Consider the following 27,915-nt stretch of genomic DNA (forward strand, 5'->3'; position numbering starts at 1 on the left):
CTGGGTGGGGAGGGGCTGGGTGGGGAGGGTGAGGAGGGGCTGGGTGGGAAGGGGCTGGGTGAGGAGGGTGGGGCTGGGTGGGGGGTGGGAGCGGTGGGGCTGGGTGGGGAGGGGCTGGTCACCCCGTGCTGCCCTTATAAAACTCAACGTTTAACCCACTCACGCCGGCTTGTGCCCGCCCTCACAGTCGGGCATATTTGCGGAATACACCACGCCGCCGTTGACCCTGCAGGCCATTGACCGAGCAACCCAACGTCACTACCAGCTCCCTTCGCAGGAATGTGTTCTAATTTGCTCTCACCTGATTAAATGGCAACAGTTAATATTAAAATAAATTAGTAGATTATGTTGATGAGGTAAATGAGTTTAACACGTAGGCTTTCGCGACTAGTATTATTCATAATAAGGGTTTTGGGTTAGATCGCGTTATTATAAATGTGTCGCAGCAACCCTCCACCACCCGACAAGGCCAATCAGTAAAAATGTGTCACGTCAACAAAATGCCGATTAGTTACTGCTTCTGCCAAGTCGCCCGAAGATGCTGGATGCAATTACCAGCGAAACGGCGTACTCAAATTCTAATTGTTGTGGATTCACTCTTCAAACACAGCGGTGGGCTGAAGAAGCAACTAATTGCCGTTTTGTCACCGTGACACATTTCTTACTGATTGGCCGTGTCGGGTGGTGGAGGGTAGCGACACATTTATCATCTTGATTTGAAGCTTTCGTGACTGCAGGAATCCATAATAATAATAACGCGATTTAACCCAAAATCTTTATTATGAGAAACATGAGATACATTTTCAGGGACGTTATGAATCTGGTTTAGATTCTTGTAATCGACGAGGAAGATTCGTTTCTCGTTATATTCCAACCAGTGCTGTTTCTGGAAGAGAAACAAGTATAACCCGTAGAAAAAAAGTTCTTCACTATAAATCCTTTATATGCGTGGCGGCTAGAGTCCTCTCGTCCTCTGGCTTGAGATGGCTGCCACCTATGGGTCAGATGATTGCATTGCACCATTAAGCAATTGGTAATTAAATATATTTTTGTCCTAAAAAGTGTAAAATTTTTGAGAAAAAAATTCACGAACATTAATTGTCACGCACAACGAGTCTGTGTGGAAAATGTCAGCTCGATTGGCTCACGGGAAGTGGGTTAAAAAACGACCGAAAGATTTGCACGGTCCTAAGCAAGCAAGCAAGTGAACTTAATATAAAGGATTTAAAAAATTAACCCGTAAAAACAAAGTTTTTCACTCTAAATCCTTTATTGCGTGGCGGCTAGAGTCCTCTCGTCCTCTGGCTTGAGATGGCTGCCACCTATGGGTCAGATGATTGTCTGCCAGCATTAAGTAATTGGTAATTAAATATTTTTAAAAAATTCCCTAAACAGTGTAAAATTTAGGAATTTTTTTTCACGAACATTAATTGTCACGCACAACGAGTCTGTGTGGAAAATGTCAGCTAGATTGGATCACGGGAAGTGGGTTAAAAAACGACCAAAAGATTTGCACGGTCGTAAGCAAGGATTTAATAAAGGATTTAAAAAGACCGCGTTGACCACGTTCGTACATGCGTGCAAACACCGCAACCACCAATAGTTGCCATTTGGTAGTAAGTGACGATTGCATCCAGTATGTATGTGCATCTTTGTGCCAGGCTAGGTGTACTCGCAATTGTATATCCACGGCTCTTGTCAATCCAGTCGCGGTTGAGGCACTTCCCCACGCCGTGTCGGTTGGCGGAGTTCTGTGTCCATACTTCACCACGCTGGTCCGTGTGGAAGTACTGTACTGTACACTACAACCGTGCGTTTTTACTTGCGCTGCCCTCTGCTGCCTACGATGTATCCTCCGCAGCAGCCCCGTCACACGTATTATGCGTGGGGGTGGCCCAGACAACAACAACAACAACAACCAAAAAACTAACCAGGCTCAATCCGGCTTGGCTTGGGAGTGCAACCGCGGGGAGACATTTTGGCGTGCGGGGCAAAGTTATGCGACCCTCCCTCCCACCCACCCCGACCCTTCCACCCACCCCGACCTTCCTATCCCACCCCGACCTTCCCATCCCACCCCGACCTTCCCATCCCACCCCGACCTTCCCATCCCACCCCGACCTTCCCATCCCACCCCGACCTTCCCATCCCACCCCGACCTTCCCATCCCACCCCGACCTTCCCATCCCACCCCGACCTTCCCATCCCACCCCGACCTCCCCACCCTTCCCCTGCTGCTGCTTCTGCTGCGGCGTCGCCGGCACCGCCCCACCAAAGATTTGAGCCACAAGCCGCCACTGCTCGCATTGTTTACAACGACTGGGCGAGACATCCGGGTGGTGCCCCCCCCACCACCACAAGACAAAGATCCCCCGTGTAGCCTTGACGGACTGTAGGGGCAAGTGCTGTTAGTAAGCACCTATGAAGGCCGGCACGGCACACGAGGGGGTGGGTGGCCAACACCACGCCCGGTCGCCTTTGTCTCCCAAGAAGCGATATTTACACATCGCACCAGGTACTCATTTGAGGCTGAGTCGACCTAGGGGAGGCCCAGGACCGGTTAAGATAATCGTCACTGGGTGTTGGCCGTGAGCGGGAATCGAACCCGGGTCGCCAGGTTCGTAGCGCAGCGCGTTAACTACTACACTACCGCTCCCCACCACCCCCCCCACCACCCACACCACCCACACCACCCACACCACCCACACCTGCCCCCCACACCCCCACCACCCACACCCGCCCCCCACACCCCCACCACCCACACCCGCCCCCCACACCCCCACCACCCACACCCCACACCCCCACCACCCACACCCGCCCCCCACACCCTCACCACCCACACCCGCCCCCCACACCCCCACCACCCACACCCGCCCCCCACCACCCCACCACCCACACCCGCCCCCCACACCCCCACCACCCACACCCGCCCCCCACACCCTCACCACCCACATCCCACACCCCCACCACCCACACCCGCCCCCCACTACCCTCACCACCCACACCCGCCCCCCACACCCCCACCACCCACACCCGCCCCCCACACCCTCACCACCCACACCCGCCCCCCACACCCCCACCACCCACACCCGCCCCCCACACCCCCACCACCCACACCCGCCCCCCACACCCCCACCACCCACACCCGCCCCCCACACCCTCACCACCCACACCCGCCCCCCCACTCCCCACCACCCACACCCGCCCCCCACACCCCCACCACCCACACCCGCCCCCCACACCCCCACCACCCACACCCGCCCCCCACACCCCCACCACCCACACCCGCCCCCCACACCCTCACCACCCACATCCCACACCCCCACCACCCACACCCGCCCCCCACACCCCCACCACCCACACCCGCCCCCCACACCCCCCACCACCCACACCCGCCCCCCACACCCTCACCACCCACATCCCACACCCCCACACCCACACCCGCCCCCACACCCCCACCACACACACCCGCCCCCCACACCCCCACCACCCACACCCGCCCCCCACACCCCCACCCCACACCCCCACCACCAACACCCGCCCCCCACACCCTCACCACCCACACCCGCCCCCCACACCCCCACCACCCACACCCGCCCCCCACACCCCCACCACCCACACCCGCCCCCCACACCCTCACCACCCACATCCCACACCCCCACCACCCACACCCGCCCCCCACACCCCCACCATCCACACCCGCCCCCCACACCCTCACCACCCACACCCGCCCCCCACACCCCCACCACCCACACCCGCCCCCCACACCCCCACCACCCACACCCGCCCCCCACACCCCCACCACCCACACCCGCCCCCCACACCCTCACCACCCACATCCCACACCCCCACCACCCACACCCGCCCCCCACACCCCCACCACCCACACCCGCCCCCCACACCCTCACCACCCACACCCCCACCATCCACACCCGCCCCCCACACCCTCACCACCCACACCCGCCCCCCACACCCCCACCACCCACACCCGCCCCCCACACCCTCACCACCCACAACCACACCCCACCCCCTTAACAGGAGGGGCGCCTGGGGCGGTGGCCCCGCCTTCCCCCCCCCACACACCTCCCCCCCACACCCCCCCCCTCTCCCCCCCCCCACACCTCCTCCCCTTTCTGTCCACATCATCATCATCACGTCCCCGGCTCGTGCGCAAATGTGACGAGATCGGGCGCATTCCGGGCGATTTGTGTCAATAGAATTCGCGTGTCGTTGACATCAAGGACCTCCCGGCCACCCGCGGCTCTGCGATACTTTAGTAGTATTCTTAGGTTTTTTTTCGGTAAAGTCACGTAGGTAAAACATCAAAATTAATGAAAATAAAATAAAAATCACGACGTTTCGGAGTAGTCGTAGTCGTCTTTGTGCACAGTGAGGTTCAGTGCTATTCGCCAGCGACGATGAAAGTTGGCACCGGCACGCGAGGGAGTGGGGGTGGCCAGCACAAAGCACAGTGCTGGGTTGTTGTTAATTTTTTTTGTAATACACACCGCAACATTTGAGGTTGAGTCGACCTAGGGGAATCCCATGATCGGTTCAGATAATCGTCACTGATGTTGGCCGGGAGTTGGGAACTAACTCGGGTCACCGGGTTCGTCACGCAGTGCACGAACCACGAGACTACACGCACAGGCGTACAGATATGCGGCGATATTCACACATCACACCAGTTACTCATTTGAGGCTGAGTCGACCTAGGGAAGGCCCAGGGCCGATTCTGATAAACCGCCGCTGGTATTGGCCGTGAGTGGGAATCAAACTGGGGTTTGCCGGGGTTCGTAGCGCACGCAGCGCGCTAAATCGCGACACCACCGCTTCCACGGGTACACACGGAGCCACACACGTGCAGTGCGCATCCATAGACACACAGCCATAGGCGTCGCCAATACCGACACCATTCGCCACGAAGTGACATCACCACGGTGCCTGTGCCAGGCCAGGTGCACGTCGAGGCCGCGTGAAGTGTCGAAGGCTCTCTGCTGACAGGGTCTCGGGACAGAAAGAGGTGCCATGGGTTGGCTGAGATGCCTGGTAGATGCCCCACCAGCTGTACCCCCCACTGCGCCAACTTGCTGTATTTTATCCGCCCTGCGCTCCGCTCGTTGTTGTGAGCGTCGCTCCTCTGCCCTTCGTTGTTGCTGGAGGGCGACTACCTCCAACTGCCCAGCAGCAGCAGCAATTTTCTTCACGAGCCTCCTCCTCCACAGAGGCCGATCTTGACACCGCTGGTAGCAGACGTCGGCAAGTCCACTCAGCTCCACGTCCTCCCGTACCGCATCACTCCATCCCTTCCCCAGCCCGTGTGAATACAACAGCCATAGAGACATACATACACACAGAGAAAAAGACAAAACAACCCACACATCACGCACACACGCGCGCGCACACAGCGGTCCCCCTTCCCTAAACCAGATGTGGTTTGAGAAGAAGACGAAAAAAAACTTGTGCGGAATTATTAAAGCGCCGTGACGACAGCGGGCCTCGCTCGGGGAGGCTAAGCGCCGTGAGCTGGCGGGTTCCGAGTTCGCGCCCGGGTACACGGAGAGAGACAGATAGAGAGAGAGCCACGGGGAGAGAGAGACAGAGAGAGAGAGAGCCACGGAGAGAGACAGAGAGCCACGGGGAGAGAGACACAGAGAGCCTCGGAGAGACAGAGCGCCACGTGTGGAAAGGGAGCTACGCGGAGACGAAAGAGCAAAGTACGTCGAGAGGAGCCGCGCGGAGAGTTACGCGGAGAGAGAGAGAAGAGAGACCTACGCGAAGAGATAGAGACAAGAGAGACCTACGCGAAGAGAGACAAGAGAGAGTAGCCACGTGAAGAGATCTCTACGCGGAGAGAGGGGGGGGGAGCCGCGCTAAAGAGAGAAGCAATCTACGGTGGATGAAGACAATTGCACCGTGTCGTGGTGGCTGTCGTGGTGGTGCACGGTCGTTGCGGTGGTGGTGGCGACGGTTACAACAATAAGCCATGTGGCCCTTGCCACTCTTCAAGCAGCACTTGGTAAAGGTACGAGGCGCGCCGCGCACACACAAAGATCCCCCGTATGGCCTCGGCACACTTGGCGAAGGCCACTCCTGGCCGCCTTTCTCTCCCCAAGCGGTGATGTTTACACACCGCACAAGGCGCAGTCCTTATTTGAGGCTGAGTCGCCCTAAGGGAGGCCCAGAACCGGTTCAAGTAGTCGTCACCGGTGTTGGGCGTAAGCGGGAATCGAACTCGGGTCCGCCGGGTTCGTAGCGCAAGAGACACAACCGCTTACCCCAGCACACGCACACGCGCGCACAGTGACAGTGGTGGAGGCGACGCACGTGGTTTTTAATATCGCCATGCAACGCGGTGTCAAAGTGCTCACAGACGGGCACCAATGGTGCGGTGACCGTGGTCGTCATTGTTGTGTCCGTGCGATCGTGTTGCCAGCAACGATGACAGTATGCAGTTGAGGACGTGTAGAGGCGTAGCGTGGTTGGCATGGGCCCTGGTGTGGAAGAATGAAATTCAGGAGCCCTCCCCTGCCCAACTTCCTTTCCCCACTCATTGTCGCCCGGCGCCTTGGCCCCTCTGGCCCCTCTGGCCCGTGGGACCCACGCGCAGTTGCACCGCCTACACACTCGATAGCGAATCCACTGGGCTGAAGTGATTGGAGTAGTGGTGACTGCGTTTTGGTGGTATCGATTGTGCTGGAGCCGGTGTTGATATGGCTGGTATTGGTGAGCATTGCGATGACAATGCTGACGGCGCTCTCGTGATTTCGGCGAAAGTTGTGATGGCAGTGGCGATCGTAGGGATGGGTCCTGTGGAAACGTGGTGGTAGTAGTGTTCGTTTCATAATTGTGGTGGTGTTTGTGAGATTTGTGACGATCATGATTCTAATGCTGATAAAAGAGGTACCGTGCAAGTATTTGCTCTTGACCAGCAGACCGTATATTGTTCATGGTGATGATGCAGGGGATGGTGGCAATAACCGAGATTAAGGTCCTGGTGTTGCTGATGATGGCGCTTACAATGATGGCTTTGATAATTCTGATGGGGTTGTTGGAGCTGAATGTTCTTGCAAGAACAGAGGATGGTGGCCGGGGGGAAGGCTTAGGTGCAGGTGATTGTGATGGTGGAAACGACTTTGGTGACCGCAGTTTTGGCAGTAGTAGTGAGGGTGGTGTGTGCTCTACATGTGTAACGCGTGTGTGTGTGTGTGTGCATGCTTTAATAATGCATCTCGTGTCCTCAACACTAACACTGCTTGAACACAAAACACACACGCGCACACACAAACAACACCCAACAACCGCCGCCACCACCACCACGACAAAAACAATCGCAGCTCTACGCACACCTCTGCCGCAAGATGGCAACTGCCCGCAGCAGGCGAGGCAGCGGAAGCAGCAGCGGCAGCAGCGACATTGGCGGTGGTGCCGCCAGCTGCAGCGGCAGCAGGAGAAGTCTCCTGCCTCCGGCAGTCGACGTCCGAGCCAAGGCCTTCCTGAGCCGGACAACACAGACCGACTCCGCCCTGGACTTGAACCCGTCTACCCCGCGTCGCCGAGTCATCACCAAGGACGGCCGCAGCAACGTGCGCTTCGGGAACGTGCAGGGCCGACGCTCGCTCTACCTCAGCGACCTGTGGACGACGTTCGTCGACATGCGCTGGCGCTACAAGCTCGTGCTCTTCAGCGGCGCGTTCACCGGCACGTGGTTTGTCTTCGGTCTGCTGTGGTACCTGCTCGCGCTTTGGCACGGCGACATCGGCGGCGTCGCCGCCGCGTCACCTACGCCGCCAACGTTGGAGCTTGGGGGGAACGCAGAAGCGGAGACACCGCCGGTGCCCGGAGAAGCCTCGAACCACACGCCGTGCGTGTCCAACGTGGCGACGCTCACGGGCGCGTTTCTCTTCTCGCTCGAGTCCCAGACGACCATCGGCTACGGCTTCCGCTGCATCACGGAGGAGTGCCCGGCCGCCACGGCGCTGCTCATCGTGCAGCTCGTGCTCACCACCATCCTCGAGGTGCAGGGCCCGTGCGCTGCTGCTGCTGCTCGCCCCGACTGCTACTGCGCTTCCATGCCATGTCATGTGTTTATTGGGGAAAGCCTCGCTGAGTATCCGGACCAGTTTTTGTTCTGGAGGATCCTGCATTGGGATGTTTGTGCCAATTCTGTTTTCCACGAATGTGCGTTTTGATTTGCATGAAAGAAAGTTGGAGTAACCGGAGAAATCCCATCATGCCTGCGAAAGGATGACAACACTCGAAAGTCCACACAGATGGGTGCATGCACCCACTTTTAATTCTGTCATGTTATGGCCACCTTGCAGCCCAGCGGGTGTGTACATTTCAAATATTTTTTTTATTTACAAACCCATACCGCTAGAACACTGGATAACATGGATGTGCAATGCTGAGAACCTAAGAGTCAAGGCTCCGACTCTGACATAGAACAGTTCCATTTTATAGTTTTTATTCTAGCTGTGCCTTCGGCAGCATGTTTTGAGACGAAGGGTCAAATCGTAGTTCTCGCAAAGCTTGTGCATCACCCCGGGTATTAGAGAACAGTCAGCAGAAGGTGATAAAACATTGCTCTCAAATTCCTCCAACGGACCTCATTCACACTAGGAGACACACTTTTCCACACCTTACAACACATACATTTTCATCACATGGCAGTCAACCCCATGTGTTTATAATTCACAAAGCTGGAAATCGAGGCAATTATGTGAAAATGAAAACTTAACGTAATATTAGTTTTTACAGTCACTTGGTGAGCAAACTAAAAGCATGACCTCTCGACACTTGGGGACCCAGATCTGGGGTGGTGACCCAGATTCGAACCCGACAACTCCATGGAGCCAGCTGGATGCTCTTCGCCCTGAGCCAGTCGGTCACCTTCATCAACGTTGTGGCTCTTAAAGCCAGCGCTACGAGTCTTAACATACACGTCACTATGTCAGCCAGGGTGGTGATATCTGTGATCACATGGTCGTCCACGGTGGCACTGTCAATGGCAACGTCCTCTACTTTATCAATGCCTCGCCCTCCCTGCGTAGGTGTTCGTGACCGGCGCTCTTCTCGCCAAGGTTGCACGTCCAAAGAGCCGCGCCGAGAACGTCCGCTTCAGTCGGCGCGCCGTTGTGTCGTGGTACGGCAGCGGCGGCAGCGCTGGCCAGGGCCGCCCGTGCCTGTCGGTGCGCGTGGCCGACATACGGCGCCGCGGGCTCTTGCTCGCGTGCCGCGCTACCGGAAAACTGCTGCACTCGCGCGTCACGGCCGAGGGCGAACCCATCGCCCTCGAGCAGGCCAGCGTCGACTTCCGGGCCGACGCTACCGGCGTCGACGATAGCCCCTTCCTGGCACTGCCCATCACGTTCCGGCACTTTCTGGACACTCCTCGGAGCCCCCTGGGCTGGCTGCTGGAGGAGGAGGGGACGCAGCGCGGCGCGCGTGAGCGGCCATTCGGGAGCGAGCGCGGGCTGGTGGGGCACGGCCACGGGCGAGGGCCGCTCGGGGACTTTGAGCTTGTGGTGTTGCTCAGCGCCACCGTGGAGGCGACGAGCGCCACCTGCCAGGTTCCCGCACGGTGCCAGCGGACGGCACTCTGCACGGGCAAATGAAGCAAAGGCTCTGGGGTGCCGGGCAGCTTCAATAGGCCCCAGATTCACGAAAGAGGGTTGCATCAAATAATTGGCTCAATGACGCATAGCAAGATAATTAATGTAAACACCAGTTCATCTATCTTGCCTTTTATCTTATCTGCATCTCTCCTCTCATCTCACTACATCTGTATTTGTGTCTGGTATTTTTCTTATCTCACTAAAAGCTACATCTGTTGTCTGCATCTGTTCTGTCATCTCATCTCAGTACAAGAATAATTTCGGCTCAGGGCCCTGCAATAGGCCGGTATCAGTACTGCCATACACTACCACTACTGTCAATTCATCGGTGCATCATAGTCGTCATCATCAGCTGTATGTATGTTGAACTTCTTGTATGTAGCTAACCATGCTAATCAGAGGTGCGCGGGGAAGGACAACAAACACAGTGGCTGTGGGTAGCTTCATCGTCACCTTGGGAGTTGTGGACATGCTCACAGTAATGTAAACTATCTTCAGCATGTTAAATTCACAGTGATGTTGGGCTGTTACTGTGGCCATGGCCTTGTCGTTTTAACCCCCATGTGAATGCACATCCCAGTGACTTTTCAAAACCATCACAGAGGTGTGTTTTGTTTTGGACTTGGATGTTTTTCATTTTCACTGTCTGAAGTAAAAAATAAATTGTTGCTCGTTTATCTGTCATGAATATATCCGTAACTATATCGATATCTCCGTGACACTTCTCTCCTGGTTACAGTCTTACCTCTCAAATTGATTATTCTACAATTCCATGCGAAGAGTGAGTGAACTGCAAAACCACCACCATGGTCTCCATGATTCTCCATGAACTCACCACTTCCTACGTTTCCTACTTTCATAATCACTCCACTCACCACCAGATAATCTCCACTCGGGCATGAAAGGCTTTCTCTCAAAACCCTCCATCAAATTCAACTCATGTGGTGGTTGCTCCTTGTCTGTTGCTGCCCCATGGTCTTTAATATCCAAATCCATCCTGTAGACTCATTGCTCCCGTCTAAATGGAAGGTGAAGACCTTCCTCCCATGCCCATGACTCTCTTGTACCTATGCAGCTTATTTATTCACTCAATCACTTAAACAATGCACCTCCACGTTGGCAGTTCCCCGTAATTCAGCGTTTCGAGATGCAGATACATTTAGATGCTCTAAAAATCCAACTTGTATACACAAGGTTGGTTAACCTCTGGAATACGTGCTACATTATAATTTCCGCTTGATTTATCGGCATTGTCTGCGACTGCCATTACATTCACCTAAGCTGATGATGTGATAATGTTGATGGTCACAATGACGGTGATGATCACCATGCTGCTGCTGACCTTCATGATAAATGTGGTGCCGATGATAATAACGATGATGATGTTTGCTCATGACGCTGACAATGGTGCCGATGATGTTGGTGGCGATGACGTGCAGGTGAGAACCTCGTACCTGCCCGAGGAGGTGCTCTGGGGCTACGACTTCGCTCCCATCATCTCCCTCTCCCCCAGCGGGAAGTACACAGCCGACCTCTCCCGGTTTGATGAGGTATAGTTTCCACCACATTAAAGCCACTCTGATGTTTCGACTCTAACCCTCCATGTAGATGCACTCGTGGACAACTCGTCTGCCAATCCACCACTGGGTGAGGGCCTCTGCATCCTTCGTGGGCTGTGGGGGTTATTTGGCTATATTGGATCATATTCTTAGGTTTTTTCGGTAAAGTCACGTAGGTAAAACATTAAAATTAATAAAAGTAAAATATTTTATTTTTAAATTAATAAAAGTAAAATATTTTATTTTACTTTTATTAATTTTAATGTTTTACCTACGTGACTTTACCGAAAGAACCTAAGAATATGAATCCTTGCAGTCACGAAAGCTTCAAATCTAGAATATATTGGATCATGCTGGTCCATGTGGGTTGGTGAAGGCAGGATGCAAAGACATGTTCGCATAGAAGAGTGGTTCTCAAAGTGTGGTCTCCAGGTCACCAGTGATCCGCGACGGTCCTCCACGTGGTCCGTGTGTTGATGCAAATGCAGGTTTATAGGGAAATAAGTAAAATTAACATTTTACTTATGATATTTAAAGTTAGGTAAACTACCCTGATTAAACTCCCATAACACTCCGATCTAAATGTCATGAGGGGTGGGGGGCTGTGTAGTCCGTGGACATGTTTGCATCGGTTGAGCGGTGCGCGGGCCAAAAAATTGTGGAGAAACACTGGCATAGAAGAACAGTATGTCAATGGGATTGTTTGCACTGCCTCCTGCTGCCCACAACATAACCCTGCAGCATATGTAATGGATTCTGCATGGTGTTCGCCGAAGTAAGTACTATCCAGGTTCAACCCCACTTAGCCGCAGAGATCTGATGAAGTTGGGCACATTCTGGGTTATTTGGTTCTAATATTGTCATTCTTGCTAGGGTGCCTTAGTTTGGCTCTTTAAATCAGTGTGTTACATGAGTCTTCAGAACCTAAATATTGTCTTTGGCCTCTGCAACTGGAGGGGGATAACAGTTATGAAACATGCCCAACGTGAAGCTAATGATTACTTTTCAAATTATAGATTTAATTGTGGTGCTCAAAGTTTAGCACACACACAACCCCGGGCGCTGTGTTATGGTGAGCACAGCACATGACTGCATGTTCCTAATCACCGGCTACTTTGACGGTGTTTTTTTATGTACTTATATTATTATAAATATTAATTTCAAACCTTTCGTGGTGGAGGGGGTGGCCGATTGGCTTAGGTATAAGAGCACTGAATCAGATGCTGGGATCGTGGGTAAGAATCTGGATGTCCATCCATGATTAAATTTGGGTGTTAAATATACTGTAGTGTGTTTAAGGTTTCAGTTTGCTAACCATTGACTGCATAAGAAAACACAATTTTGTTTGTTACTTAATTTGGCTGATTCCAACTCTGATATTGAAGTTATATATATACATATATATTAAAAGCTTAGTAGTATGTACAATCATGGGTTAAAGTTGAGTGAATGCATTATCAGAATAGTTAGATTTACATGAATTGTCATGCAAACATTTGATGTAAGTTTCATGAGTGGTTACACGTCACATTTGGAGTTGATCTCGTGTGAAAACAAATAACTCATTCCATGGTGCCAAGAAAATCTGTTGGAATAAAATTTTGAAGAAGATTGACCACAATTATAATAAGAAACTGAATTTGGTACTAAAATACTCCCGGTACGTTTGCTGCCATCTGTAATACTGGCAGTATGCAAAGTACCACATACTCGTCGAATGACAGACCAGATGCTGCAAGATTCAATTGTAATTGTGACCACTAGCAGGAGTGGCGTCACCCTGTCGCGTCCGTGTCTGCCCCCAGGTGGTCCACGTGCCGATGCCGTGCTGTGTAGGTGAGCGACACACAGCGCCGCAGCCCTCGTTGTTGCCGTCACCGCCGTCGCGGCCCCTCCCGCCGTTCCCTCCACCGTTCCCCCAGGAAGGTGGCCTCAGAACCAACGGGGTGGCCTTGGGCCCCAGGGAGGGCGGTATGGACGGTGAAGTTGTGCGCGTCAGCAACGTATGAAAGTACTGCACCCCTGACCACAAGTGGCAACATCGTTGATTATACCCCAGCTTCCTGCCACCAGATTTCGTAACAGAGCAGCCACTGATAATAGGTTTTTTACCCTTCTATCTGGCAACAAAACTGACACCTTTTTTTACAAGGAGTCATGTTTGCATAGACCACAATACCTGCAGTCAAAATGCAAACAAAAAATATAACTCTGATAATGTATGCACTGTCCTTGAAGTTGATTGGTCCACGCCCGAGACAGCTTTCCTTAGAGCCTAGTCTCACATGGGTTGGACCAGATGAGGCCAAAAGGCGCACAACTCAAAGACAATGCACCAGCAGAGTATGAGAGCTCGGGGTAAGCATTTACACCATTGGAACCTCATTTGCCAGTAAAAAATATGATATTTTGTTTTTACCCTTCTATCTGGCAACAAAACTGACAGTCAGTTTATATGATAATTGTTTTTTTACCCTTCTATCTGGCAACAAAACTGACAGTTTTGTTGCCAGATAGCAGGGTAAAAAAACAATTATATTTTTTACTGGCAAATGAGGTTCCAATGGTGTAAGAGCAGCCACTGTCAGAGGGAAATACGGGGTATTTTGGTTAAAGGGCACTGATCGATACAACTTTCAACAGTTGCGGTTAATGGTTGCTCAAGTGTTTATGACAAACTGACATGGTGTGGCGTCATCTTGAACAATAACACGTGCCGATTATTTAAAGGTGATGCTGTAAACACCAGAACAAAAATGAGCCGAAAACTGAAAAGGTCACGTGCTAATATAGATGGGAACCAGTGCCGAACAGTTTTGAGGATGGTGCATACAAGCCAAAACGCCAATCTTACGTCTAATAACCGACCAGTAACACCCATGCCGCTGACTCAAACCGAGCCCCGCCTCCAGTTATTTGCCAGGCCCTATTTAGAGTTTTTGTTCACTTTCCAGTTTTGGTGTCCGCAGTACGGATTTGCCACCAGCGCCAGCTCTGGTGATGCAACTTGCCACCAGCACCACCTCTGGTGACACTAATTGCTGTCGCGTACATTTTCCGATGTCAGCTCTCTTAATTGGACAACATCTTTTGGTTGTTGCTGCCGCCTGTCCCCTGACCCCTGCCGACTTCTCGTGGAAGCTACAGGGCTGCCTGCCACTGCCGCCAGTTTGTTTGTAATTGCGCAACCACCGTCTGCCACCGCTGCCGGTTTGTGATCGCGCCAAAACTGCTGCTGGCAGCAATCTGCGATTCGTTTGCCTCCCTGGTGCAGCAGCAGCCGCCAAGTTTTGATCCCAGCGTCGCAGTGACTGGATGAGCTGGTGGGGGGGGCCGCAGTACAGAAAGTAGGTTTCAGAGCCAACGAGGTTGTAACTGTAGGTTGCAGTAGCAGCAGATTAACGGTATACTAGCACTTTATAGTTCGCCTAATACGCATGTACATGCTCGAAAATACAACACATTGTCCAAGCATCCCAGACTAACTTCTGACCATTAGAGCCTTGAAGAATCTGCGGTTTGCCCGGGTAAACGATTTTTATATTTTCTAAATATCTCGACACAGAATGTCAAGTCACGCATGGACTTGATGCTTTCCTTGGCCGTACTGTAGATGACATACGGGTGGGAATATCAATGAGATGTACTTAATTTAAGCATGCAAAAACATACTCGACATGCGTACATACAAAGCATATACGCTTGCAAGAGCTCGTCACAAATTTTTGCTGCTTCATAGGAAAATCTGAAAATAAAATATTGTTAACGAGCAAACAAGGGGATTGTTTGAATGACTGAAACGATATGAAGGGTGGCTCGGTATTCACTACTGTCCAAGTACCTCGCTGAGGCAGAAAGCCTGAGGCAAAGTAAATTGCAGGATGCCAATTGCGGCCGTGTTTATCTTTCATGGGAAAACGCACAACATTGCACAAGACAAAACTGGGCAAAAGGCACCCAGTTACGCGCGTATAAAAAGCACTGAAAGGATGTGTTTTTCATGTTATCGTTAAATAAATCCCAACTTTTTACTGCTATAAAACCGCCCTAATATCGTAGCCCTGATTATGACTGGGAAAAAAAAATCTACGTATAGTGGATTCACCTTCTTGGTTCTTTCGGTAAAGTCACGTGACTTTACCGAAAGAACCAAGAAGATGAATCCCTGCAGTCACGAAAGCTTTAAATCGAAATTTAGTGAATTCACGTTTGGGCAACGGTCCATTTTGGAGGAAAGTTGTAAAATACACAAATAGAATGCGATTCAACTGCAATAAAAAAACACGCGCCTGACAAAATTTAATTTGGCTTAACGGGATACCAAATATTCGCGTTTCTGCCGAATATTAACTTGCTTATTTAATTTCCGCTTTGGACGACACAAGCGCATTGTCTTGGAAGTGGACAACTGTAGGATGCAGTTTTAGTTTCGTCATTGCGATCATTTTAACCCCTCCCTCCTCCATCCCCACTGTGTTTGAAGCTGTAGAGGTTGTCCACCATAATGCCGTCTCAAGACTTTGTAAAGTTGTGGGATTGTCTGTCGTGTTCAGCCTTTACGACCTCTCTGGGTTCATGTGGAGTTTCCTGCTATTGACAGTCACTGCACTTTCGGTTCCAAGAAGGGGAAATGGTTCAATTGTACATGTATAAATAAAACCTTCCTCATAAACTGCGTCCTCAATGAGTACAACAATAATGAAAGACTTGATAATATGGCAAGGTCGTGGGATACATTTGTCAAAGGAACTAGGCCGAATGTATATATGTGTGTTTCTATTACTAGTTTGCAAAGCCATTTTCCACTGGAATAGGCAGAACTCATTCAAGCAGAAAATGTATTTGCAAACACAGAGGGCCCTGTGTGATGCATGTCCAGCAAACGTACGCACACGTTCGGCACGATCATCTCATAGAAGCAAATAGGTGCGGTGTGGAATGGAGAAGCATTCGGCTGTTTCCCGTCCTCCCTCCTTGTCCCCCTTCCCCCACTGGAATAAACTCCCCCTGTACATTAAGCAGTCTCCACTCCTTCCGTTCCTCTGTGACAGCGCACCTCTACTCAAGTGCCCATTCGCCCTCGCCCTTGCCCGTCCATTCTTTCCGGTCCCATTCGCTCCCCTTTTCCCTCGCCCCTATGCCACCACCTCGATTGTGGTCACACATTCATCAACAAAGGAGCCGTCCATAAATGACGTCACGCACCGAGGGAGGGCAGACATTTGTGACGATGTGTGACGATGGGGGTGGGGGGGTGAGAAATGTGACGTCACATCAAAATGCGCAACTTTAAATATAGACAACACGTTCTACTTAATTAAATTGACTTTTTTAAATACATGTTTTCTCCTACAACATCAGAGTGCAGCGCCACATTACATACTCACTACAATGACAATAGTTTAAAGCGATTTGAAGCATGTTTTATTTTTTTTGGGGGGGAGCAGAGCTTTGTGATGTCATATTTGAAAGGGGGGTCTGACTTTTTGTGACGCCGTGTGACGATGTGGGGGGGGGGGGGGCAAAAATCGTCCAAAATCGCGTGACGTCATTTATGAACGGCCCCAAAGAGCAGGCGAGTGGATGGGGTGGGTGGCATTGGTTCTTATTCTGGCAATTTCTGTCTTCGTAGCCAAACTATAAGCAAAGTAATTCATAACTTTCGTCATCGCGCATGAATAAACTGTGTATGTAATTACATGGTTTTTTTTTGACAAGCCGGTACAAGCCCATCCTGTATGGGGCGATCATTTTTAGTTTCTCGTGCAGCGAGACCCTTATATATCCTGTCGGGGCTCATCAACATACACAGTGGTATCCCTAGGGTCTTCATCCACACATCAGGTTTATATCAAAAGAAAGCTTCTCAGACGATGCACGGCTGCACGTGCATTGCAGGACGGACTCCGTGCCGGCAGATATCAACGAAGCATCTGCACCGGTCTGGAGCCACGTGTCCACAACATCAGCCCGGCGGATGTCTGCAAACCGGCTCAAAATCAATCCGGGAAAACACAAAAGTAATCCGGCTCGATACGAGACTCTGAAATCAATCTGCCGCTCAACAGTCGTCCCAAAGTTGAGCTCGGTCAGCATTGAACCGTCAGTGTTCACATCACTTTTTCCCAGATTCCGGCCTCACCCGATGGGTCTCCGCAGTCAGACGCGCATGCTTTTTACCACAACTGCATCTACTGCAACGGCATCCGACGTTCAAATCAACCTCGGACGCTGCCGCCACGCCAGTCAACGCGCGTGTAATAAGCGTCTCCGACACGGGTTAACTTCAGTTGTATTTATTCTTAAGTTGCAGTACAGCATGCGTCTCTCCCTCTCTCCCTTATCGCGGCCTGCTTTGCTTTCCTCCCTCGGGACGCGGCTCACGCTTGCCTCACTCCCCGCGTGTCGGAGAGAGAGGAGAGGCTCTGCTGGTGGGAGCGAAGGCGGTGACAACGTTCAGACCCAGGCTCTTCACACCGACGACCTCGAGCCACTCTGTTGCTCCGGCTTATATCCCTCTAGGCGGGCTAAGCCCCGCCTCGAGCCACGCCCCTCTCGGAACCTTCCAGAGGGCTCTCCAGGCTTCCCGCTAGCTCCGCCCATTTACCTTTCACCCAGATGCCTCTCACTGATTGGATGCGAGACAACGTAACACGTGGCTCCTCCCACCCTCAACCAGTATATATACAAATACTGATTCTTGGAATTTCTCTCACTTGATACAGCTATCGTGCTGTGATGGTTCCACCTGAAGACGGAAGCTTGTGTTGCCTCCAAAACGTCGTGATTTTTATTTTATTTTTTATTTTACTTTTATTAATTTTTATTTTTTACCTACGTTACTTTACCGAAAAAAACCTAAGAATATAACGTAACACGTATCTGCAATAACCACCCGGTCGTCCTGTAGGTGGCGCACTCTCATTACACGTGCATCACCAGTCGCAGTGACGATTGGGTTACTGAACTCCTCCGCACGCCTTCTGACGAACACCCAGCGTTACGACCACAGGCTTTGTCCACCCGTGCGTGACCAACTGCCCCCGGCTGCGAGCACCAGAGCCAACTTGCCCGACCGCCTCTGTCACCATTCCTCGAATCTGTCGGAGATGTTTGTAGCAGTGGTCAACAAAGAACACCAGCGATATCTCCAGTCCGCTAAGTATGGAGATGGAGTCGCGCCACCCAATGTCAAATATCTCACACGTCAAACACACCATCAACATGTAACGTCAACGATTTAAGGCCGAGGGTCGGAGGACGTTTTCACTGCAAGGAGTTCAATTCTGGAAATTTCCCGCTGATGTTGGTTGTAACTATATCAGTGGAACGTCGAACCCAATTGTTACTTGTTGGCAAATGCTCATCAACATACTGGAGCAATGTTACATGTGATTGTTTATTTACGTGACAACTTTATGAAGTTGGCTGCGTCGAGTGGAGAGTGTACGACACACACTGATTGGCATTGTAGTCACGCATTCTGTATTACAAATTATTAATCATAACATTGGTCGTGAATCCATACGCGTTAAATGAATGCTCTACTTTTGACACATTCCAAGTGTAAATATAAAAAATACGTGGCATTATATTTGCATGATATATGTTTAATAATCGACAACATTAAAATGTGTATATAACATCCACTGGGCTGCATTTATACTGGTAGGAACCTCCTAGTTACACCAGCCCACAGGGGATTATTGTGTCCGTCCGTCGTGCAGGAAGGGGCTGGGTGGGGAGGGAGGGGCTGGGTGGGAAGAGGAGGGTGGGGCTGGGTGGGGAGGGGAGGGTGGGGAGGGGCTGGGTGGGGAGAGTGGGGCTGGGTGGGGGGTGGGAGATGTGGGGCTGGGTGGGGAGGGGCTGGTCACCCCGTGGTGCCCTTATAAAACTCAACGTTTAACCTACTCACGCCGGCTTGTGCCCGCCCTCACAGTCGATAGCACATTGGGAAGTGGGTTAAAATTGAGTTACAATATTTTTTGAGGATACGACAACAGACATAGTGAGTTAAATAAAAGCGTATAAATAAAAACTGCAACACTTTAGCTAACGTTCAAAAATAATAAAATGTCAGAATAATAACTCACGCAATTCGTTATGCACTTTGGCACCAATGTTGAGCCTCGCAATGCATGTTGAAGTTTTTTCCAAACTTCATGAAAGCCCTCAAAGTTAATTCGCTCCTACAAATGAAGCATTGAGATGCCTTACAAGTCTCAAAAACACGTCCCAGCGGCTGTGCCTCAATCAAGGCATAGGTTTGTATTATCTCTGCATGGCTTCACTTCTTCGACTCCAGTGATGTTGTAGTGGGGTTTTACCCCTTTAACCACAACACAAGTAGTCAAAAATGCACCTTTTGTTTGCATTTTTGACTACTTGTGTTGTGGTTATTGCAAACATGATGCCTTGTATAAAGGTGTCAGTTTTGTACTAGTTTAAAAGGGTAAAAACCTACTACTATATTTTGCCACTGGTAAAAGAGATAGTGTAAATGCTTACCCCGAGCTCTCAATACTCTGATATTGCACTGTGTTTGAGTTGTACGCCTTCTGGTGTCATCTGGTCCAACACCAATGGGGACTAGGCTCTAAAGAAAGCCGTCTCGGGTGTGGACCAATCAACTTCAAGGACAGTGCATATTATTATCATTATCAGAGTTGCTTCTTTTTGTTTGCATTTTTGACTACTTGTGTTGTGGTTATTGCAAACATGATGCCTTGTATAAAGGTGTCAGTTTTGTACCAGTTTAAAAGGGTAAAAACCTACTACTATATTTTGCCACTGGTAAAAGAGATCTCATAGTGTAAATCCAGTGATGTTTTTAAAATCCACCTAATAACGTTATAACTCAGCACAAAGATCTCTTATCAAAACCTATAGGTATACTGTACCCTGCTATGTTGTACAACTAAGAATAGGCCCCCAAGATGCATGTTCATGCCACCTCTAAAAAAACTAAACTTCAAAAGATAAATCACGATCATTTGTAAGAATCATACCGTTATGTTACATTCGCTGTCAAACGTTTCTCATCACTCTATCATTTACAAGTCACTCCAATTGTATTCATAAAAGCCATAACATTGAGGCTGTTATGTTTAATCTGTTATGTTTAATCTGGTATTCTAGCCCCAGGTTGGTGGAAACAATGTTTATGTAACTCCATTTTAATTTTATAACATTGTAAAAATGAAGTTTCCAAACAATGTTCCTACCCTGACTCTATCTTGCCTATATTGTTTCCCGGTAAAGTTGGACCCTTTCAGGTTTGGTTACTAGGCCACAGAGGTAAGAATAGTGGTGTCTATGCATTGCAGTCCATCGACGCAATATAAGATGCAGGCTGTTCCTAGGCAGGCTCGCCACCACTGACTAACTTTTTTTTTCTCACACTTTTGTTATGTAGGCTAGGCGTAGTCACAAACCGAACCTCTCCATAACAAAGGCTCAGTCTTTTGTTATGCAGTCTATTCATAGTCTCAAGCCGCACCTTACCATATTAATAAAAAGTGGTGTGCCGTACTTGGCCCTTCCCCTCTTCAACCATTATATATACGGAGTGGTAGCTCTTGTAATCTCTCATTTACGTGATACAGCTGTCGTGGCTGTGACGGTTCCACCTGAAGACGGAAGCTTGTGTTGCCTCCGAAACATCGTGATTTTTATTTATTTTTATATTACTTTTATTAATTTTAATTTTTTTTTTACCTACGTGACTTTACCGAAAAACCCTAAGAATATTATCTGAGAGATCGACAACCCTTTAGCAACACACATTACACCGTACAACGAACCGTTTATGGTCCATTAGACATAGCGACTCATACAAAAATCCCGTTTGCTCTTAGTATTTTTCTAATATTATTCAGCAAAGATATGGCTAAAGAAGCATGACTACAAATAGAACGTAAAACATTGACTCGACCAGACATAGAACACATTTCATTTGTGTCCATTGTAAGAAACGTTAACAACCCATCGATGTGCTGCTGTGCACTCAATAGCAACTGTTGTAATACTCTAGCCTGGCTACCATCATATCTTCTCATCATTGCATTGATTCGGTTATATAAGGTATCTAGGCTTTCCCACACAGAAGAAAGTCCCGATGTGATTTCTGAGACGCAATACGCCCACAATTCACCTCTTCTCAACATCGCAAACCCCTCAGATAAATGTTCAATCCCTCTGACGACAGCACTCACGTGTGGAGTATTGTTTTGATCACCAATGGCCATAAAATTGGAACAAATTGCATTTAAGAGTCCAGTGGTGAGGCCTACCTCTTCCGATCTTTCACTTAATAGTTGGTCATTTCCAACAGGAGAGGGTACATTTCTATTAACTGGTGGTACATTTTCATTTGGTGAGAAAGAGCGAGATTGCCTTGGCGCTACACTATTTGTGACTGGAACAAATGGTGCTCTTGTTGGTGTTTCATAATTACTCATTGAGAGTCCAGTGGTGAGGCCTACCTCTTCCGATCTTTCACTTAATAGTTGGTCATTTCCAACAGGAGAGGGTACATTTCTATTAACTGGTGGTACATTTTCATTTGGTGAGAAAGAGCGAGATTGCCTTGGCGCTACACTATTTGTGACTGGAACAAATGGTGCTCTTGTTGGTGTTTCATAATTACTCATTGAGAGTCCAGTGGTGAGGCCTACCTCTTCCGATCTTTCACTTAATAGTTGGTCATTTCCAACGGGAGAGGGTACATTTCTATTAACTGGTGGTACATTTTCATTCGGTGAGAAAGAGCTCAATTGCTTTGGTGCCACCCTCTTTATGACTGGAATAATTTGTTCTCTTGTTCGTGTTTCATAATAACTCATTAAGTAATGTTCACACATGTTTAAACGTATCATTTCAGAATTTCCACCCGGAGAGTCTGGGCCATGTGTACCACAACATTGTCGCATCAGTTCGCCGAATCCTATATCGAGAATTATACCCAGAACTCCCCCGACTACTGCTGTACGTGCAATTAATGTAAAGTAGTAATCTGAACCTGCATATGAATGGAAAGCTGCACTTTCAAGTAATGCTGTTAAAGAATATTCAAAGTGGCGAGAAATTAATCGTACACCCGAAGCCAGACGAGTAGCTGCAGACCTAACAGTTTGAGCACTGCGTCCAGTGACATGTCTGAATAAAGATACTGATCTTCTCCATCTGCTGCCACCTTCACCTCCTCTATCTCTGTTCCCTCTGCCTCTTCTTTTATCTGCTCTTTCACCGCCACTGCTTCCTCCTCCAGAGTCTCCACTGAAAGGCCTAACAGTATGAGCACTGTTTCCAGTCAAACGTCTAAACAAAGCTCCCAATCTTCTACATATGCTGCTACCTTGACCTCTATTTCTTTCACCCCCACCACTTCCTCCTACCGAGTCTTTATCTCCTCTTGTACCTCCACCTCTTTCTCCCCCCGATTCTCTACCTTGTCTTTCACCTTCACCTCTTCCTCCTCCCCAATCTCTACCTCCTCTTTCACCTCTAAGTCTTCCTTCTCCAGAGTCTCTACCTCCTCTTTCACTTTCAGCTCTTCCAACTCCCCAGTCTCTACCTCCTCTTTCACCTCTAAATCTCCCTTCTCCCCAGTCTCTACCCCCTCCTCCACCTCCCACTCTCCCTCCTCCCCAGTCTCTACCCCCTCCTCCACCTCCTACTCTTCCTCCTCCCCAGTCTCTACCCCCTCCTCCACCTCCCACTCTCCCTCCTCCCCAGTCTCTACCCCCTCCTTCACCTCCCACTCTCCCTCCTCCCCATTCTCTACGCCCTCCATCACCTCCCACTCTTCCTCCTTCCCATTCTCTACCCCCTTCAGGTCTTCCTTCGTAATAATTATCATCATCTACTATTAATCCAACACCGACCAACCCGAGTAACCCGGCAGAAACCCGAGTGACATAAATAGGGATGGTGTTCCCCAGCACCATTGGGGAGAACCTCATTGAGTAGACAACAAGGGGGCGCAGGAACGAAGAGACCCAGGAGAACATGATTCCTCCACCTGCGTAATGCCAGCGAGTGTGCGTTTGAAGTGGAAGGGTTTAAGATGAGGTCGCCTTGTGCTGCTGCCGAATAGTTCCAATAAACCGTTAGTGCCTTTTGTCCATCAAGGAATCCTGCACGCACACACACACAGACATGAGACCGCATCACATATTTAACGATAGAATGCGTAGCCCGTACGTGCAAAGCAATTTGGTAATAGACTAGAGCTTGGCTTTCGCGGATAGAGAATCGTTGATTAAAATACTATGAAAAAGAAAAGTAGAGCAACCATTGTCCATGGGATGAGAGGAAAATGATGCGGACGAGCACGTACGCGCATGTGATGGGTTCCCACGTCTGGGCCACGATGCCATCATGTACATGTATAGCCCCTTTGTCAAGCCACTGCTTCATGAGGGATGTGGCGATTATTGGACCATATTTCTGAGGCTGGTCAGCTGGTCAGCTGGTCACCAAGGGTTAAAGGTGGGGTATATGCAGTATCTTGGAGCATGGACGTACTGTACAGTGCTACAAAGTGCTTGCCACAAATTAACCACAATACCTTGCTGGTCTCTTCAAGGAGCATAAACCATCATGCAAACTCCGGTCATCTTCGCAGCAACGGCTTTTGGCTGGTCATCGAACAAAGACGGTCACTGCAACGCGCGCTTTCAAATGCGCTTCTGCGGCCGTCTGGAACGCTCTTCCTTCCGATATTAGGAAGCCACTGGAGCTATACACTTTTTAATCCAGACTGAAAAATAATTTCTGTGCCACTGATTTTGGTGTTTAATTTGTTGTCCTTCCCCCGCACCTCCAATTCGAGCGGTTGGCTTCGTATGGTGCAAAAGAAGTCCAAGTTCAATTCACACACATGGAGCTGCACTGCCCTCTGCTGCCCAACACGTAGCCACGCAGCGATGTGGTAACCCCTTGCGTGGTGGCCGCCCATCCAAATGTAGTGAGTTCGAATTAGGTGCACACACACACAGCTTGGAGGCAACACTATTTATTAAACGGTAAGCAATATAACACTGTACATGAGGTGGTGACCACCTTCCTCAACTCACTAACACTCTGGGACACGACACAGAGCGGACCAGGCAGGCAACGGGCTGCCTGGTCCAGGACGACAACCCGGGACTTGAGGACCGATGATGTCGTCTTCACTTCGGAGTTCAACAGCCTCGATCTGCGTTCACACCCCGCTTATATCCGCTCTGGCGTGGCCGGCTCTGCCCAGGCCACGCCTCCCTTCACAGGCCACGCCTCCCTTGCCAGGCCACGCCTCCCTTCCCAGGCCACGCCTCCCATCCCAGGCCACGCCTCCCTTGCCAGGCCACGCCTCCCTTCCCAGGCCACGCCTCCCTTCCCAGGCCACACCTCCCTTCACAGGCCACGCCTCCCTTCCCAGGCCACGCCTCCCTTCCCAGGCCACGCCTCCCATCCCAGGCCACGCCTCCCTTCCCAGGCCACGCCTCCCTTCCCAGGCCACGCCTCCTTTCCCAGGCCACGCCTCCCTTCCCAGGCCACGCCTCCCTTCCCAGGCCACACCTCCCTTCACAGGCCACGCCTCCCTTCCCAGGCCACGCCTCCCTTCCCAGGCCACACCTCCCTTCACAGGCCACGCCTCCCTTCACAGGCCACGCCTCCCTTCCCCCACCTCACGGGAGGTCTGGGTCCCTCCACCACGTGACCCCCAGGCACCCCCTTGGGGCCCCCAGCCCTCGTACGGGCCGACACAGTAGTGACCGTTCTATGTCACTACACATGCAAATCCCTTAATCGGCCCAGTCGGGAATGGGGGGCTGGAGGGTCTGAGCCCCCCCTCCCCCCCCAGTTAAAGGCCCTGCCCCTCTTTCAAGTCCTCATCGTCACGGCGTCGCTGCTATTCCTCATGTACAGAGTGATCCAGATGCCTTGTGACGCCCCAATTCATTGACCCCTAAAAATTTTTTCCCGTGACATATGAATTTGTTTTAAATAAACCTTAATTTTAAAAATGTTAAGTTTTAGAGAATTTAATGGGGTCACAATACATCTGGACCCACCCCGTGATGTACATCAGGGGGGGTGACGGAGTCGAGCAGAATGCATGGCAGACGAAATAAGAAAATGTTGTTACCTATTGTCTCGATTTTAATATTTGTTCACCGTACTAACAAACGTTGAAGTCTATTCTTACACTGTGTCGCCACCCCGCCTTTCCCTTGGGGCTTTTGTAGCCCCCCGTGTATCAAGCAGTTCTCACATCTGTAAATGACTAGAAAATGAATCTAAGCCAGTTTGCATGGCAAAGAGGAATGCTCCGGCGACACTGAAACTTGCGCTCGTGTTGTGAAATGGGGGGGTAGGTGGGGGGGGGGGCTCACCTGGGCTGTGCCGATTGTGTTCGCCTCCTATCGCTGTCGGGGTTCGAGCGAAGAGACGAGAAGATCGTCCTACGGTCACTGGCAGCAGCCTCTTCCCTCCCTCCCTGGGGGCTGTAATGATGCCTTAGAGCAGCTGGTAACAGTCGAGGTGACGCAGATGGACAACAGCTTTGGCTTGATGTGAGCTCAACGGAACGAGGCTTGGCGATTAAAATGTAACGTGTTCAACAACCGTACGTCGAGTTACACGCAGCACGGTGTTAACTTGGCATGCGTAGAGGGAAATACAGCAAGCGATGCAGAGAATGCGGTCCAAAACAAGAAGGCTCGGGTCATCGTCGCAGCAACTTATGGCTAAGAATCGAACAAAGACGGTCACTGCATCGCGCGATTTCAGATGCGCTTCTGCGGCCGTCTGGAACGCTCTTCCTTCCGATATTAGGACGCCACTGGAGCTGTGCACTTGTAATTAATCGAGATTGAAAACTAATTTCTTTAGTTTGCTGCGATCCCCCCGCACCTGCGAGGAGCCAGCTTGGCTTAGGTCTGGTGCGAAATAAGTTCAACAACATACGTAATGCAGAACTATGTGGTCAGTTTGTTAAAATAGGTTTTCTTTTTTTGCATTAACGGTAACCAATTGGAAGAAAAAAAATCAACGTTTTCGGTTTACCGCATGTTACGTTAATAAAACATGTTAATAAAACATAACCATGTCTCTCTTTTTGAAATGTGCGGACCATGAAGGGCAGTGGTAAATAAGGAACCGAAAGACTGAAGCCTCGCCGCCATTGTCATCGCCACCGTCGTAACTTTCGCAATATTTAGCAGAATAACGTTTCGGACAACGGCTCTTGATCGAGAGCAAGACAACAAGGCAGGCGCGTTCGGCGAACTCCAACTGCGCCGAGTGTGACGAAGCGAACGCGGCACTGCGTTATAGGCAGCGTTGAACGCGCGCTGAATCTCACCTGCGCTGAATCTCACCTGCGCTGAATCTCACCTGCGCTGAACCTCACCTGCGCTGAATCTCACCTGCGCTGAACCTCACCTGCGACAGGTGACACGACCGGACAATCCGTGTACGCCTTCAATCGTGAAATGTGAACGACGTTGCCGAATTAAAAGTGCAATAGTTTTTAAGTCCTCGACTATAAGCTATACTGTACAGTAGATACTTATATACACATACAGGCCTATGTACTTCTTTGTCTTGGGAGAATTTTTTTTTACCTAAAAAAAACCCCCTACTTAGTGAAGGAACGCAATCGTCGTCGTCTTTGTTTTACATTCGCTCAGCCAATGAGAGGCGGCCTTAGACTCGGAGACAACTAGCACCCCACCCACGGCCATTCGATTATAACGATTCGCGGCCACTATTGACATTTACAAATATATGTTAATCTACCGGACACGTCCCGCTGGGCGAAAGACCCCGGGGCCGGCCCACAGGACGCTCTGGTGGGACTCCGTCGCTCGGCTGGCCTGGGAATTCCCCAGGGAGAGCTTGAGTCTGTGTATAGTGTCGTAGTGTAAAGCAAGGCAGTAGCCATGGAGTCAACATTGGGGGGGACCAAATCTTCCAGGGGGTCTGGGGTCCCCCCCTCCCAGAAAAAAATCTAAATTAGAAAACGAATTTCCCGCCTAAAATATAAAAAAAGAATTCACTAACATAGGATGGACTTTTTATATATCTTACTACAATATATCAGTGTATCGTATTACATTGCTGTTTTTTCTTTTTTACCTTTTCGTGTTTCATTGTATGTAATGGCAGAGATTAGGGATTCATAAAGTACAACCATAACCACCATAATATAAACAGAAATCTATTTTATAGCAATATATTGGGCGGGGGGGGGGGACATTTTGAGCATATTTGAATATTATAATTATGGCCTTGGTGTAAAGTGTGGTAGTGTAGTGTAAAAATAAGGGTTACCGTCTAATGCTAATAGCATTATTACCGATACCCCAATGATTCCCTCGTATATTGCTCAGACATAAGATATAACGCTGTCGGGAACGCATTCTCATGTACACAATGGTATGACCCCTTTTAACATGGATTCGATCAGCGCTCACTTCTCCAGGAACGCAACTTGAGCGCTAAGCGAGTCTGTCTCATCGACAGACATGCTCTTCACCTGAGGACGGCTGCTTGCGTTGTGGCCGAAACGTCGTGAGAATTATTTAATTATGTTTTATTTTTATTATTTTATTACTTCCCTTCTACGTGACTTTACCGAAAGAACCAAGATGTTTAATAACAATCATTAATTTTTTTTACGAAATTTATGCTTCTCCATTCTCCCATGGAGAAGCAAAATGCTCCTTCATGGAATATATAAAAGTTGA

At 50.1% G+C, this 27,915-nt stretch overlaps 2 protein-coding genes across 10 annotated transcripts in view; one reads left to right on the forward strand and one right to left on the reverse strand.

The window, feature by feature from the left end:
• The window catches only part of LOC133347812 (ATP-sensitive inward rectifier potassium channel 10-like), a 39,648-nt gene extending 23,454 nt beyond the window's left edge, over positions 1-16,194 (forward strand). The window contains exons 1-6 of one of the 4 annotated variants that reach the window (XR_009755745.1): positions 5,381-6,025; positions 7,338-8,018; positions 9,054-9,572; positions 11,057-11,167; positions 12,982-13,259; positions 13,748-16,194. Coding sequence is in view for 2 of the 4 variants with exons in the window: in XM_061560439.1 (XP_061416423.1) it covers positions 5,987-6,025; positions 7,338-8,018; positions 9,054-9,572; positions 11,057-11,167; positions 12,982-13,185 (1,554 nt within the window). In the remaining 2 variants the exon portion in view is untranslated. Of the gene's footprint in view, positions 1-5,346; positions 6,026-7,337; positions 8,019-9,053; positions 10,812-11,056; positions 11,168-12,981 lie in introns of those variants that run through there. The other 3 variants (XR_009755746.1, XM_061560439.1, XM_061560440.1) reach the window with 3 other exon arrangements.
• Positions 16,195-19,015: 2,821 nt separating this feature from the next.
• On the reverse strand, positions 19,016-26,811 carry LOC133347814 (uncharacterized). Of its 6 annotated transcripts, none has more exons than XM_061560447.1 (3): positions 26,609-26,811; positions 25,558-25,668; positions 19,016-23,313 (listed from the first exon to the last, which is right to left on the reverse strand). In XM_061560447.1, exon 3 carries the CDS (start codon positions 23,185-23,187, stop codon positions 21,007-21,009), a length of 2,181 nt encoding a protein of 726 aa, XP_061416431.1. In that variant the 5' UTR covers positions 23,188-23,313; positions 25,558-25,668; positions 26,609-26,811; the 3' UTR covers positions 19,016-21,006. The 6 variants fall into 6 exon arrangements, with proteins under 6 accessions (XP_061416431.1, XP_061416425.1, XP_061416429.1 ...); XM_061560441.1 differs by having other exon boundaries at positions 25,558-25,690; XM_061560445.1 differs by having other exon boundaries at positions 25,558-25,690; positions 26,593-26,811.
• Positions 26,812-27,915: the final 1,104 nt, after the last annotated feature.

Source organism: Lethenteron reissneri, chromosome 26 (assembly GCF_015708825.2).
Source record: "Lethenteron reissneri isolate LAM-NWPU_2019-01 chromosome 26, ASM1570882v1, whole genome shotgun sequence".
Classification (NCBI taxonomy): domain Eukaryota; kingdom Metazoa; phylum Chordata; class Hyperoartia; order Petromyzontiformes; family Petromyzontidae; genus Lethenteron; species Lethenteron reissneri.

Excerpts from the sequence above, each read along its gene's own strand:
- LOC133347814 (XM_061560447.1), bottom strand. The coding sequence starts at position 23,187 with ATGTTCTCCTGGGTCTCTTCGTTCCTGCGCCCCCTTGTTGTCTACTCA.